Source organism: Varroa destructor, unplaced genomic scaffold (assembly GCF_002443255.2).
Source record: "Varroa destructor unplaced genomic scaffold, Vdes_3.0 BEIS01000007.1, whole genome shotgun sequence".
Classification (NCBI taxonomy): domain Eukaryota; kingdom Metazoa; phylum Arthropoda; class Arachnida; order Mesostigmata; family Varroidae; genus Varroa; species Varroa destructor.
The window spans coordinates 11,621,775-11,637,635 of NW_019211460.1; the positions used below are offsets into that span (position 1 = coordinate 11,621,775).

Below are 15,861 nucleotides of genomic sequence, written 5' to 3' on the forward strand. Positions count from 1 at the left end.
GGTTTTGATCGTGATTGCCCTCTTGTACTGAAGGCGGAGTTCAATGCCGAAATACATAAAATGGGCTTCGACATAGTGTTCGTGCAGTTTTAAAAGAGCCATGCTTTGTAGGTAGGTAGATTATCAGCGAGTGTAGACGTAGCTGGTAACCAAGAAGATTCTGCACTGTTAAAGAAAAAATGCACACCAAGTGACTAACTTGATACATGTTTATTAGCCTCATACTTGCAACAAAAAATTGTCATACTAATTAAATCCTAATCTGCGGGCTCAAAGGTATAGTGCACCACTCCCTCCCGAGGGTACTGCTTGGTAATGGGCACCTGAAAGCCAGAAAAGGTTTTGTGAATTTTTTACTGTCCTGAACGACGGGATTTGTTTGATGGACAGTAAGATATCTCATGTTTTTATTTTAATATACTACTCACATCAACAGTTTTTGAAATCCATTTGCATTATACGATTCCAACTGCTAAACAATTACGAGTGATCCTGCAAGATTTAGAATACAAAGAAAAACTAAACCGCGAAATTCATAAGTAGATAATTAGAAAAATTATTTCTAAAAAAGAAGATAAATCAATGCTCACGTACAGGTGAAAGCTCGCAGTAAAAGCTGTAATATTCAGATAAAGCATGATATCCCGCTACAGCGCCGACTACTCCTAAGAAGGCAAACAGTTGTCTTATTAGAGTCACATGGTGCCTTTCGGTAACGTTCCACCTGAAAATATCAGGAGCCAATACAACAACAACTTATTTATTTTTTTAAATTTTTATATAAATTAAAAGTATTTATTTAAACTTTTTCATTTAGATAACGACTCCGTAACGAATAGTAAATATTAGCTGGTACACATATAGCATTACTAGTGGTTAGAGATGATGAAGCCATACTGGAGTCCCTATATCTCATGCAGGGAGCTTGATACGATTGAAATGGAAATAACAAATTCATGTTTATCATAAACACCTTTCACGAGTGTACATATCGAAATCGTGCATAATTGGTTCGCCATAGTTTCGCCGATAGGCCGGGAAATCATATGCAGCATAGGGATTCTTGCTTTCCAATCCGAGTGCAGGCAGCATAGGGTAATCTCCCATGGTGTCATCATGATTTTCAGGGTACGGCTTGTAATCCTCGTAGATCATATTGTACTTTTTAGCTGCTGCCCGACGTTCGGCCTCTGAAGTTCAAAGCACAATATGAGAGTTAAGTGTTAATGACAATAGGAACCATGGTGGAGCACAATACGAATACACAGATTCAATTAGTGATGCAGTCACTGGGATAGTCGAGGATAAATTAAAATTACAGGTAAAATTAGGTAACGTGCTTATGCATAGGTATGTTTTCTATTTGCAAAAACATACTTTATGCGCACTTTTAGCAATTATATGAACTTTTAAAAAATAGGTTCATACTTGCAGAAACTTTTCAGATAAATGAAATTTTACTTGAACGAATTACGAATTCAATCCAAATAGGCTTTATTAGGCTTATACAGAGAGCAATACAAGCGTCTCTGCTTGATTTTCTCTGTAAGGTCTCTTTTGATCGGCCAATCTTAGTAGGCTGAAAATTACGCTGAAATCGAGCATACAAATTAAATAAGCTTAAGGAAAAATAATATTTCTCAGAAGATCATCTGAAAGCATATACACATATATTGAGAATGTACAATAAAAGTTCCCAACAGACAAAGGCTCCACCAACGATCACTTCTAAGGGGGTTGTGATATTTGTAAAAAAACCATAGAAGTAAGAAGTACCTAAGCCGATCCATCTAGGCATAACGGTTGATCAAAAAGAGCCCTGCATAATGTTTAGTTTTTTCAGCGCCGATGACCTTTAATGCATGAACTAGGCGCTTACCCGTCTTTGGGTAGGGACCAGGTTTCCAGTCACGGTTTGTGAGAACGGCGGCACAGAATTGTCCAGTGTGAAAGTTGGCCACGGCACCCTTTGCTGGCAACGCTTTTACGAGAAAATTTCGCGCTCCTGCAAACGCCATGTTTCACTCAGGTCTCGTCCTCGACGAACTACAACAGAAGGGCGCATCTATTTTCGCATATACATCGCACTGTCGGCAACTCAACTGGACGCGGACAAGGTCCCGAAAATCGAGGAGGAAAAGCTGAACTTCGAAATTTTCGAAAAGTGAGCACTGTCCACTGCGTACTTCTATGTAGATTACCAAAAGCAGACAAAATTAAACGCGTTTGAACCTTATCGGTTATGCATAGATGTTGTTACACAGCGAAAAGTATAACCTATTTATTTAAAAATTTTTTAGTGGAGCGCTTCTAAAAAAGCAGTAAAGGGTTTTTACAGAATTTTATAGAAAAATGTGGGGTGTGTTGTCTTACCATTTGATGGCAATGATAGCTTCAACTGAAAACGGAACATTCAAATTTCTAAGCAGTGCCACGTGCCTATACGACAGGTTCCATTCATAATCATTCTACTAGTTGTTGACAATTGTCGGAAGGAGAATTGTAGGCAATATATGATTGTTTAGTGGATACAGGAGAAGTGTGAAAAAAACAACCTGCTGCAGTGTGGTCAGTGTTTTGCTGAGAGCCCTTCATAAAGTCCACGTCAGATTAAGTAACAATCCCTGTGTCTAAAAGCCAACACTGCGGTGTCGAAGTACTCATGTAATACTGGCCATAGTGAAGTGAGAAACGAATGCGAATGCGGCGCCCAAGTATCTAGTCACTTACTTCGATTGTTCAACTACCAAAGGTAGGAGAACTTTGATCAGATGTTTATCGAAAGATCACAGTCAAACTTAATATAATGAGATTTTGGGGTGGATATTGGCGAAAAAAGTTACACGAGTAATTGCAGTGTTAATGGGTTGTAGTCTGATATCACAATATCTCGCGTGAAGTCGTTATATAAAAAAGATGAGGATACAAAACCTAGATACTTTTTGCGAACTGTGCCCGCTTGTATTACGCAAGTGGAAAATGGTATTTTAGTCTAGTAGCAGTAATGATGAACTATTTATGAAAACTATATAGAAATATGTAGGAGGTTTTTAATGGAATATGGTCGAACCCATTTAATGTTGCTCAAGATTAAAGAATACGCTATGTTTTTTACGGGAAACGTAAGCAAAAATATCTCACAATTATCATATTTCATCGCACTAAAGGAAAGAAAGGCGCTCTTTGTCGTATTCACTTTGTAAAAACATTTACGAATTCCGACTATTTTTATCGCGCCTAAAATATTTGGTTACAATGTGCACTAATTTTCTGCTTATTATATAAAAATATCTTTCCAATATATAAGCCACCGATATTATAAATTCCAAGGTACCACTCACGCGTCTTTAACAGCTACCAACTTGAAATAGTACTGAACCTACTTTAAAAATATATATGAATTCATCTTTCTATAAAAGACAGAATTTCAAACATTTTACTGGTTTTTCATTTTTTCAGTTCAATATAAGTTCCTAAAATGTCTACGCGCTTTGATAGAGCTGTACAACCTATTAGTGATACAAGAAATGCTGCAATTTTAGAAAAAAATGTCACATATACATGACAGGTAGTACTTTGATTAGGTAAATGGTGCGTAGTAGTTTAAGAATAAACGTTTAAAGAAGATTTGTACTAGTTTTTCTACTAAGGGTTCGATAGTAATGAAATTCATGAAAGCAGTTCTCTGAAAAATTGATTTTTAAAGCGTTTGTATCAAAAGCATTGACAAGAGACTGGATCCAAGACAAAAACTACTTTCGTCTTTGCAGTTACTGTGCATCCATGCTTTATTGAGGTAAATGGATCAATTTCGATAATTGATTAAAAATTTGTTCTTCGAAGCTAAACCACTTCTGTCAAGAATGATAAAAATTATATGAAAGTAAATAAAATATTATATTATCAGCTCATCAAAGTGAGCGCCAGATGGCAGATGGTAAGCTATGCGATTCTGTTTGTTATGTTATTAAAATAGCAACAAGCGGACGTCTTGGCATTTGCTAAACATAATTAATAATTTTCCCTAATGCAATAACGGCGCATCTCTGACTTCAATACAATAGTAATAGTACTGGATCCTTGCAGATATTTGTGGAGGTATAAATAGTAATAATAATGATCAAATATATGCGAGAATGTGAATCTGGGATCCAAAAGGTTCCTTGTTAATTTTACTGAAAAATGCGGGATTCTATATTACTCCAGTGTTACGTTTTTTTTTTTCTTAATAAAAAGTAACAATAATAAACTATTTACTCTATGATTTGCCCTACTTATTGGTCGATATTAAACAGTTTAATGATCCTGCATTATAGCTCGTTCATACTATATTTGAAGGCCCAAGTGTTAACTTTTTGGTAATTCACTGATTTTTACTGCAACGTACTTGATACTTATCAGCGGGAAATATAGGTACTGAAGAATAATGGCCGAGTTAAATTAATAAAGAAACGTTGAGTATGTCATTATTAATATCTCGTTAATTTTTTTTTATTTTTTTATGGGTCAAAACCTCTGTTCTGTGGTGGATATTAATCAGTTACTGTGTGTTTCGATACGGTAGTGCTTCCATTATGTGTATTTGTAAATCATATATTCATGGAAATCGTAGTACGACTTGAATGGTATTAATCTTAAAAAGGATTCATATTTTGTTATTTCTCAATGATCGAGTATGATCAGGAGGGTCGTCAGTTAAAATCATGCCGGGTGCTAGTGCATTAGATTTTGCACAAATTCTAATTCATTATGTTTTTACCTAATTTCAGATGGTAATGCAGAACCAACGCAATTGCAATAATTTGAGTAACAACAGCAGAGATTGCAGTGTAAGGACTGCGAGTAAACTACTGCAAAAAGATGGAGTGTGGTCCTTAATTGGAAACAGTGTCCTCATTTCCCTATTGTGGTGTCTATTCCAAGTTGGAGCTCATGCAGGCAATGTTGAAGGCGTGGATGATTCGATACTATTTAAGATGAGATGGAAAAATCCTCTACCCACACTGGATCCACTACCCCGGGAATTTCAGGTTTGTTTTAGAAGTCTGTCGATGTGTCTACAGTGAAAGGCAGGGGACCCATCAAAATGTACGAGTATAAATTACGTAGGAAATTTGAACATACGTCCGAATTGCTTATTGATACTTAGACAACTTCTGTTTTATTAAATAATTTATTTAGAAATGAGTTGAATTTATGTGAGTGTACATGTTTGATTTCTTACAGAATCACGATATGATTCGTATGATGAGCTCGGACAAGGAACCCTATGTATGCTTTGTGCCACGGCATCTCGAAGTAAAGGCAAGTGAAGCAACCACCCGAAATTACAATGGTCCCACACCACTTGAGCTACTTGAACCGCTGCTCGCAAACCGCGTGTGCAGATACAAGGTACCATGTGTATTATGGACTAAAATCTGCCATTAGTATAAACAAGTTTTCTTTGTAACTAGAACAAAACTATAGACCGAAACGATCGTATGAAGCGTGGAAATAGACAGCAAGTAAGTGGTGGATTCTGTGTTGCTTTAATCTATCACTAATGAATTATGTAAAGCTGTGCGTCAGATGGTTAGAAAATGTTAAAGTTCGTTAATTGATATTCGTTTATAGAGCTTTATTATACGCAGTTAAATACAATGGGAAGCGTTAAAGTCCACGTCGACTTTCTCGCCTATACTATAATTGATACAAGTCGTTGTATTAGATGATGTATGTATTCGAATAAAGATACATTTTTTCCGCTTCTTAAGTAAGCGTTAACATGATTTTTTTTCGTTTGCTACTCGTATTTTATAATTTACCCTTCGCGCTAACGATCTGCCTTTTCTGCCAAGTTGGATCATTACTGGACGTACCAGCTGTGTCACGGGAAATCACTTCGACAATACCACGAGGATACCACGAGTACAAAAGTGCATATCGTTGAGTTCTACCTCGGAAAGTACGATCTCGATATGATGAAGGCCGACAGTAAGTATGACGTTGCACATTACGTTGGCACTCTATCTCATTTGTACGGGCACTGAAAGCAGTTTGTAATAAACTATATAAAAATAGGTTCAACGAAAGCATCTATGAAAACTATGATCTTTCACGTGGTTTCTGTCAATTCAATAAAAAAAAAACCAAATAGAGGTGAAGGAATAGACAAACAATAAATGAGTTGATGTTGGACCGAATACAGCCTGAGAGTAAATATGTTAGGTATTGTTTTTACAGTATTTGTTATTGGGGTGATTCGCACCTAAGTTGTCATACGCGTGAAACTATAAGACAAAGGTACTTTCGCTACTCAGTATTCTTATTATCTTAAATTATTTGTTAATAAAATTTGGTGCTCACTTGTAAATTTGTTTGTAACGTTCAGATTGTTTACGACACGGAAAATCAAGGTGCAGAGCAAGCCCGCGTGTAAATCTGCTATACGCGCGATTATCTCAGTAAAGAAAGTTACGCCAAAAATGTAATTTAAGCGTTAACACCTATGTATTTATGCACATTCGTATTATAGATGAAAAGTACAAGGCAGAATTTGCAGAGCGTCTTAAAACTCCAACGCTTTCGAGAGCACCGACTGTTAAAATTGACGGAGTCGATCACCCTTATTTTGCTGTTAATATGTCATATGGTACGCTTTGTGATATTAATCAACGCCCGCGCAATACGCAGGTAAGTTGAACTAGCGCATACCTCGACTTATTTTTTTTATGTAACCGCTAGTTCCAGTGAGAACGCAGCAGTCTGTCATCGTAAAAATCGTTTACTGGAATTGGTTCGAATGCTTTTTTTTTTTATTAAACGATTGATTTCGGATGAGATATTAGCTAAAGAAGATAAAAGCACATTCTACTAAACCATCATCGGGTCATCAGTCGTAATTATTATTCGTCGATCAGTAATGATTTGTAAATGCATGTTTGTGATTTCGTTTTTTTCTGTAGGTGTGGTACGTTTGTGACCAGATGAGTGACCACGACGTGCACTCGTTTGAGGAGCCTGCGTCCTGTACGTACAGAGTCGTCGTCAGAACGCCTTACCTATGCAAACATCCTGATTATAGGTGAGAAACGTTTTTGAATTACGTTTTATCCCGATTTTTTAGGCCATTTACTTTTAAGTCAACGTCCCGCGCATCATACACGGTGCCTGTTATGACTGCTATCTAATGTAGTTTTGAGGACTCAAAGAGACCAGATGTTTCTTAATAGATTATACGTATGTTTCGTGTACCATCGTCCTATAGTTTCCAAATGTGCATAGCCTCGATACTAATCCTTTTGTGAGCCCTCGTTCTTGAAGGATCCAAAAAAAAGAAGTGAAGTTTTTGTAATAGAGTTTCGGTTCTTTCCATATCTATAGAGTGGAAGTGGCTCCAGAGAATGAGATTTCCTGTCATCCTGAAATCAAGCTCGATAGTAAACTGCAACAACAAGAACCAATCGCCGATGCAGCTGCCTCTGACGCTGAAGATGGTACCGAACGCTTTACGAATGTAAGCGGCGAGAATGACGAGAGCTGTGGACCTGTGAGCAGTAGCGACAATGGACAGATTCTCACTGGTAACAGTCCGCAAGGATCGTGTAAGGCAACGCCAGCCTCTTCCATTAAAGAAAGTTCCGGCCGACCATTGGTAAGAATGGCGCCTGGACATATATTTTAGAGTCGCCGAAAATTGTGAAAATATGCGAAGGTTATGAAATACATGTATGAAAAAACAATACCAGAATAGGCAGGTTTTATGTAAAGAACAACAGCAAAACTTAATGACCAGTTTTCTATACGATATAGAAACAGGAATGACTATAACAAAGTTCGAGAAACTAGTAACATTACAACTTGCTAATTACGCTTATCATATTGATCGATTGTTCCCAGCCAACTTCTCTGTTTTGAATGATCTGATAGCTAGAAATAGATTGCCCTCAAGCGTCTCATTAATGAGTAGGCCATGTCACTAATTACGTTTCTTTGTGCTTGAAGGCGGAAGGTTCGACGAATGCAAATGAGCCCCAGAGACTTAGGGAAATGGTCCGAGAGAACGAAGAATTTCGCGAGAGTGCCTTACAAGAGTCAGATGGAGGGAGTCTTGGAGATGATGTTAAGGTATACATGCATGAAATTCTAAGTGTACGGTGTCTCTTTTAGGTATATTTTTCTCTCCATTTCGCGTAATAAACCTAGGTTTTGGGAACCGTAACTATTATAACCTTCTTCGTTGTTATAGTATGATCAGCAACCGGTAGGGTTGGGAACTACAGCTCATTGAAATTTCGGTCGATATTTCTCTAGAAACGTTTTGTCTGCTAAGAAGTTACAATAACGTCCATACATATGTTAATGCCTTATAAATTAAACAAGGACTGTGCTTCGTAAGCTTTACGACCACCATTTGTTCTTGAAAAAAATTGGCTTATTTACAACAGGAAATTTTCCGAGACATTGCATGATGTGTGTCAGATTTTCTTTTTCACTTGACTACGTGAAACGTGCTATTTTGTGTAGGTAGTGGGCGATAGCAATCTAACGATTCATGATCGCTTTAAAGTATTATTAGGTAAATATTTTGAAAAAATAAACTGCATATTTTCACACACTAATGCATTGTAAGGTAAAGATATGTACGTGTATCCGCACACTATATTTACACTTATTTTGCATATTAACAGTTGTATCGTTTGTACTGTTTGTTGTGTCTAATTGTATTGTATTTGTTCACCATGACCGCACAAACGTCGACTACTAAAAACACAGGGTGTCTTTTCCATGAAATATATTTCATAAAATCCGTTTTTCAAAAATTTATTGACGCAAGCCTATTTACAAGGTGGATATAATACTCAATTCTAAGAACACGCTCAATCATTTAGGAAAAAATATCTTGCCTGATAAAATCGTCTACACTATTAGTGACTTGTCGTCAGATGGATTAAGGCTTACAAGGTAGGGTCTTAGGTCGGTCGTCATATAGACGATTGTCTAATGTTTGAAAATATTTGTTGTTTAATTAAAAAGGATAAAGGGATTCCTTTGGATTTTGAAACAGTAGCATTTGGTCCGCATCAGGCTTGCACAGTACGCTTCAGCACTACTAACTCCCTATAGGTAGACGTTTGGTCGCCTGTTAGATCTGAACCTTTGTAAATTGAGAAAATTTAGTTCCCCGAAACTTAGATGTCTTCAGATCTGCCTCTTTTATTAAAAACGACGTGGTGCGATAAGAATTGCTTATAGCGCCAGATAATTCGTTTTTCTGCGGGCTGTATTCTAAGTTATGCTGTTTTTATCGTAGGACCTGAAAACTGGTTCTTCTAACAAGAGTTATCAACTGCAAGGAGGCAAATATTAAAGTTGTTATTTTATTCTATGGCAGATCAAATGGCTAGACTTCTAGAGTGCCGCTTTTCGTTTCAACTTTCAGAAACGCCGTCGAAATGGACCTAAAATTCGCTACAGGATCATTATTGCCTAATATTGATCCTGTGCCCATTAAGTTTAACTTACTTGTAAATAAATATTGCATTCCAGTAATTTCACAAATGCGTTTACATCTTAGCTTCTTATAAAAAATATAAGCAGCTCAAAGACCTGATGACATAAAATAAATACCTAGTTTCAATTTATATATGCTCCAAAGGTCAAGTTTTCGTTCTAGTTACTTAATTATAAAGGTCGGTGATTTGTACCAGTTATTCATTTATTGTAAATTTTACAGCCATAGTAAATATTGAAGTATTTATAATAGATTTTTTACAAGAACCTATATCTTTGGACCAGTATATGTAATTCATCTTATTGCGGGTAGTTTTATACACATTTACATGTATGTAAATAGTAGTGTACGTGTTGTGTAAAGGTGATGAATAAATACTATTATTAAATGTTAAACAAATGGTTATTGTGATTCTTCGTTTGTGCGGTCACAGTGTGATACAAAATATTGTTACATACCATAGCATAAAATTCGACATTTTTATACACAGGTTTAAATGGCGATAAGTGACTTAAATATTTAAGCGTTTATTGGATGGTGATTATTGATACAATTGTTTACAACAATCACACTTACTACAAAGTAGCGGAACGTTAGTATTCTGTTTTTATTAAATAGAACAGGAAAAAACGAGAAAAATTAGTTTCAGTGAAAAAAAAATTACATTTATGCTGGCAATTTTCTCGTGTTCTTTTTATCGAGGAGTCGAATTTTGTTGCTATATCTGTATCGAGCTGTACGTTGATTCTTGATTGAGTTTTAGATATACGATGACGAACTTAAGGTAAGCTTTTACTGATGTCTTAAATCAGCTTGTGGATCACTCCTATTTTCGGTATCGATTCGCTTTATCCTAAACTTTGTGTGTTGGACCACTTTTCAGTCTCGTGAGGACTGTAGACTTGGAAAGGTCATATCTCAATTCAAACCAACCAAAATAGCGTAATTTTATTCTTTCGGTTTTCCTTGAGCTTCTTCTTAGGGCGTTGTAAATCGTTCTGTATCTGTTACGAACATAGCAAAGCAATACCCAAATGGTTGAACGAAGAAGCTTCAAAACTAGCACGAAAATTAGCCATAACCGTATTGTAGAAATTAACCAAAATAAAAGTGCTTCTGCCGAGCAGCGGAGTACTATAAGTCGCATTTCGATAGCGCCATTTTCAAAAATATGGCTTAAAGTTTTCTCTTGTTCAATCGCAACGATCGTTTGCAGTTTCATTACAATGATCCTCTATATATATGCATTAGGAGGTACGTTTTAACCTTTGAAGCAGTGTCACAATAGATACCATCAAATGGCCATACTCGATAGTCACTCGTAAAGATATACATGTAGGGGCTTGCCGGCCGTTGATATCATGGTGATACCCGGCGATATTCGGACAGCATTAAAAAGCTTTCAAATTGAGTTTACAAATGTTGTCTTGGTCACTTCATAGTATCAGCGAGCGATCACCTAAACGTTTATTAAATAAATAATTGTATACTAAATATACCGACCTATAAATTTTTCGGTTTATGGATCCGAAATTGCTTTGTCACTATCTGTAACGCCTATCCGCTTGTCTCCACGAAGGGCTTCGTATGGCTTGCGTACAAAATTCGCCTTCGCATTTCCTTAATAATCAATTTATGATTTTTTTGCGCAAGAACTTCTTACTCTGTGTGGAGATACTTTCTGGTGCCAGTTCATATGGACTCTCCATTTTTAGTTTAAGAAAACTGAAATTAGCTCCTTGTCTTTGCTTCATTTACCCCTTTTCCCCCCACTTAGGAGGACTACATGGTAAAAGATTTGGTACTTACGCACGAAATCGTTCCCACAAAAATCTTCGTGAAATATCTTTTGCACGGATGCCTGAATCCAGATGCGTGATTTATGTTATACTTGCTGATGATATCTGCGTTGCTAGACTCAGTTTTCGGAAAAATGTGTTCATTTAACCTAACCAAAAAACTAAAATATTACATGTTCTCTACATGCGTATATGTCTCGATAGTTTTTTTAATAAAAAGCTGTGTTTTCCATTTAAAGCGAAGTTCTCTTTAGCCATTCATTTATCAATGCTCAAAGAGTACATCGTTTCTGCACAGCTTTCAAATGAGTGTCATATTTTGAGAAAGTAGAAAATAGGGAGTTAAATAGGCTTTTAAGTTAAATGTGCAAAGATAAGAGAAGTATAAGGGATCCAATTAGAGTGGATCCGTCGTACGCTGTTCTGAGCCTTTTCTCACTCTAAATGTAGTCCCACTAATATTTTCATCCTTCATTAAATGACCAACCATCTCGTCATATGACCTTAAGAGACAATAAGACTAAGCCGTTTAATAATAATAATTACCGTATTCTAGCCGAAATTGAATTGTAGTCTATAAAATTTCTGTAAAAAAGCATTTTTCAATACTTTTGTTCGATGAAGTCTGCTTAAACATTATCTAGGAAATATATTTGTTACTTTATTATACTTTTAAACATCAACACCATTGTTGTAAAAATTACATCGCGACTTTTCAATTAGCCGATTTTGTGAAGTATAAGTAGACGCCTGACAGCATAAATATGATTTCGATTACGACACAGCAAGTTCTGAGCCTACACTGATGAAAATTCTTGTATGTCAACTAGAGCAGCGCTCACATCTTGAACTACCGTAAACCGCATAATGCTCTTTCTAAGGCAGAAAAGTTTCAGATTGACCGCCGAAGTACAGAACAGTATTCGCAGTCGTATGTGATAGAGACAAAAGTTAGGCGTCTTTGCACTGCTACTCATAGTTTAAATGATCTATCCATCTTGGAAACAATTAAGAGAGGCAAAGTTTCAAGATTCCTTTCTTTAATCGTTGGAGTTTCGCGAGATCCACATTAGCTTTGAAAATACCTTACTATTTTCATGCATTGATCCAAATTAATTTATAATACCTCATAAAGTACACTGTTTATAATTTTTTGCCAAACCCTTTATGGGAGACGCATTTTCTGAATGAATGAGCTATGAATAAGCTAAGGTTGGTGCTACGTGGTAAAGAAGCGTGCAGGAAAAACCGTTTAGTGTTTTTGTTATAACTTGGAAATTAATTTTACTTTAACAGACAAAAGTTCTGTTGTACGAGGAGAATTGTCTCTTGTAGATGGAATGATACTGGTTAAGAGTGAACAATTCGTCAACTTTACTAAAGTTGAGCGAGTTTTGGTTCTCTGTAACACAACTGCTACCTCCATGCCTGCGACGACTGACTTGGCCAATTGTATAAGGAGGACCATGACAACAGTCAGAATTTCAAGGGGTGCGAAGGGATAGCGTAGCTAGCCTATAGGTAATAATTTAGTTTCATGATATATTCTCTACATAATAGTCTAAGCACGCTACTTCTGCAGATATCCACTTTAAGTTTAGCATTGTGTGTTCGAAAACTTCTGGCGTTCTAGTTTCCATTGATGGTTGGTAGCAAGAAACCAGCCATCCCTGCACAGCTGAAAATGGTTTCCTTTGGTTTTCAGCGCACGTTGAAGATCTTTTTTTTACCTCAGGAAGACGAGCCCCGGCCGGAAACCCCTCCACCTCATGATCAGAGGCACGTTGAACGTTTTCTCAGTGGTGACTACTGCCTACAAGGGGTAAGCAAGATCTCCGAGCAACTTTTTCTGAAGTTGCTTACGCTGTGAAGACTTGCTTTGCCGTGCTAAATGACGAGTAAATCAAAATGCAAAATAACGTATTAGTTTACGTATTTGTTTGTTCATTTCAGTTTATATACATATTATATATAGCCACCATATTGTAAGAGCGCGTACCCATAAAATGATCATGTACTGCTATATTATATTGACTGTGGAGTGTGCTGTATTTATAGGGTACAGGTTGGTGGAAATATGAATTTTGTTATGGCAAACGGGTGAGCCAATTCCACGTTGAAAAAGGGAAACGTACCCAAGAAATTCTACTAGGACGTTGGAATCAGCGAAACCATCGGGTTGGTTTATTAGATCTTTCTAACATTTTTTCTTGTGTTGCGTCTGTGAGTAATATATTTGTAACAATAATAGTTTTCGTAAGTTGTTTAATCTTGCATCACTTGCAATGCTTCGTACGCATTCCGGAAATCCCGCCATAAGGCTGAACACAGGAACGATATCATATACATTATACACTAATAAAGGTAAAAATGCAAGGAAGAAAATTTTTCGTCAACTATTCGATTCTATATCGACTTCTAAGAAAATGGCCGAATCTCAAACTATCTATATAGCAAATTTATTAAAAATCGGCGGTTATGACAGTATTTTCAGTAAGTTTGTGTTTGATCTTTATTGCATTTTTGTACACATTTCTGTTAATTTTCAGGCCTGGGTAGACGCAAACCCGTCGAAAAAGGTAGCTGTTGGCATCAACTCTGTGACCCATTTCTATAGTGAAGGCGACATCTGCGAAGTGACAAGGATACCTAGAACAGTTAAAGTTAAACTGATGTAAGTACGACTTTAGTCTTTATAAGCATCAATAAAGAACGGCAAAGTTCCAGTTACTACGCGAGTATACTACACGGGATCTCACACTGACTTTTCGAAGGCATTTAAAATGTTCTACTGCCGAATATTAAAATATTTAAATATGAACCGTCACGAAATTTCGATAGTCGGTACATTTAATGCAAGTCATATTTTACTAAATATCGTGTTTACGTATGACGTTACGCACTAACTTTTTTTCGATATGCTTTTGGCATGGTATTATCACTGTGCTGTTTTAGTTGCAAATCCATTAAGGGCCATCCGGATGCGGTGAGCATCTTTCTTCAAGAGCCAAGACCATGCGAATACACGTTGACCGTTGAAAGTTCCATTGTTTGTCACGTGCAAGACATGGTTGACGATTACGGACTGCCTGCCGATGAGACACCTATCGATAACCATTACCAGCATAGAACAACCACTGAGGCCACATTGCCACAGGTTCCAACAGCTGCCCCACAAACGACCGAAGTTACTCCGTCTAGACGCGATGTTGATGTCGAAGATGATGAAGATGTCGATGTAATTGACGAAGATACTCCAGGAGAAAGGAACAACGCTTCTCCCTCGAAAGGAGAGGACGCCGAGGCGGAGGACGGCGCCAGACCGGCGCGAGCTACACCATCACAAAACAGCGGCAATAAGCCACCATCGGGCGTGTAAACACTTTGATATCCCTCACTGCTGGTAGCTGTTGCTCCAGTAGATCTCGTCTTTAGTTGGTATGGAGGAGATCGTGCATTTTTCCAATGAATTGTTCAAAACATGTTTTAAAAAAAAATGTTTTAAGAATAGAATAAGTAGAATGTGGATAATACTTTTGAATAGGGAATGCTGTTTTAGGAAAAACAATATCTTCAATCTCATGTGCAGATGGTAACGCCAATTGTGGATTCTTGCAGTGCATGAGGGTTACTGTGATTAGCGATGGTTACGTAAACGGCGTGTGAAATGCGTGAGAAGCCGTACATATTCTAAACTTAAAAGCTTCTGTTAAACGGAAGCTGTCGGGAACCAGTCGTGATTTTCGCAACGGAGTTGACTAAGAAAGCAACCTTGAAAATTGGGACAAAACTAGACATATAAAACACAATAACTACAATCAAGAGTCAAATCAATACATCAATCATGCTGGAGAATTGGTTATCACAAAAGCAAGGTTAGTATACTTGCAGACCAAGCAGATATGTAATAGAAGAATTGTATAATATAAAGGAGTGGCATGTGTATTTAAATGTATCACGTGACTAGTTCTTGTATTTGTCTAGTAGGTATTGAAATAAAATTGCCATTACACGTCTTTTATTGGATGTTGGAGAGAGTAAGGTTAGTTCTAATTGACCACACTACAGTAGCTACTGGATTCCTTGCCATATGTGCCACGTATTAACATGTCACTAGTACATATCCAAATGGATAATTGCGATGACTGCTCATCGTCCTCTACTCCTTCTGCGTAATCTATGCACAATTACTTATTCGAGCTGTCAAATTAATACGTGGGTTTTGGACCGGTTAGTACAATGAAAAACGAGACTGTAACTATCCTCCTAACATACATACTCAACTTTACGCGCTTTCGAAAGGATGGCAACTAGCAATTATAATAAAAATAAAAATTCTCTACCAATGTTTGGTCAGCTCTAGATTAATTCGCAGCTTTGTTTTCATACACCAGCTGATCTGGAAGGAGAATCGCACACAGTTCTAATGAAATGTTCGTGGTGCGGTATCCAAGCTTTAGCGGGCTCGTTGTCGTTGCACGCATGCGTTCATCTGCTATTCTTGCCGCTAAACCAGTTGTTTTTTAAAATAAATATGTGAAACAGTACGTCGGTCTCGGAATTTCA

General features: G+C 37.0%; 2 protein-coding genes across 9 annotated transcripts in view; one reads left to right on the plus strand and one right to left on the minus strand.

Moving 5' to 3' along the window:
• Positions 1-191: 191 nt before the first annotated feature.
• Positions 192-2,124, minus strand: ND-ASHI (NADH:ubiquinone oxidoreductase subunit ASHI). Of its 2 annotated transcripts, XR_002674861.2 has the most exons (5): positions 1,880-2,124; positions 974-1,190; positions 595-724; positions 429-492; positions 192-323 (listed from the first exon to the last, which is right to left on the minus strand). XR_002674861.2 is itself a non-coding variant. In XM_022814079.2 (4 exons), exons 1-4 carry the CDS (start codon positions 2,016-2,018, stop codon positions 258-260), a joined length of 552 nt encoding a protein of 183 aa, XP_022669814.1. In that variant the 5' UTR covers positions 2,019-2,122; the 3' UTR covers positions 192-257. The 2 variants fall into 2 exon arrangements, 1 of the variants encoding a protein (XP_022669814.1); XM_022814079.2 differs by lacking the exon at positions 429-492 and having other exon boundaries at positions 1,880-2,122.
• Positions 2,125-2,440: 316 nt separating this feature from the next.
• Positions 2,441-15,861, plus strand: part of LOC111253886 (endoplasmic reticulum lectin 1) — a 33,874-nt gene continuing 20,453 nt past the window's right edge. For 2 of the 7 annotated variants that reach the window (XR_015317762.1, XR_015317763.1), the window contains exons 1-13: positions 2,445-2,752; positions 4,770-5,030; positions 5,227-5,394; positions 5,841-5,976; positions 6,518-6,675; positions 6,948-7,066; positions 7,366-7,636; positions 7,987-8,109; positions 13,001-13,117; positions 13,354-13,473; positions 13,845-13,969; positions 14,251-14,733; positions 14,914-15,170. Coding sequence is in view for 1 of the 7 variants with exons in the window: in XM_022814064.2 (XP_022669799.1) it covers positions 4,770-5,030; positions 5,227-5,394; positions 5,841-5,976; positions 6,518-6,675; positions 6,948-7,066; positions 7,366-7,636; positions 7,987-8,109; positions 13,001-13,117; positions 13,354-13,473; positions 13,845-13,969; positions 14,251-14,674 (2,022 nt within the window). In the remaining 6 variants the exon portion in view is untranslated. Of the gene's footprint in view, positions 2,753-4,769; positions 5,031-5,226; positions 5,508-5,840; positions 5,977-6,517; positions 6,676-6,947; positions 7,067-7,365; positions 7,637-7,986; positions 8,110-13,000; positions 13,118-13,353; positions 13,474-13,844; positions 13,970-14,250; positions 15,251-15,689 lie in introns of those variants that run through there. The other 5 variants (XR_002674859.2, XR_002674860.2, XR_002674858.2 and 2 more) reach the window with 5 other exon arrangements.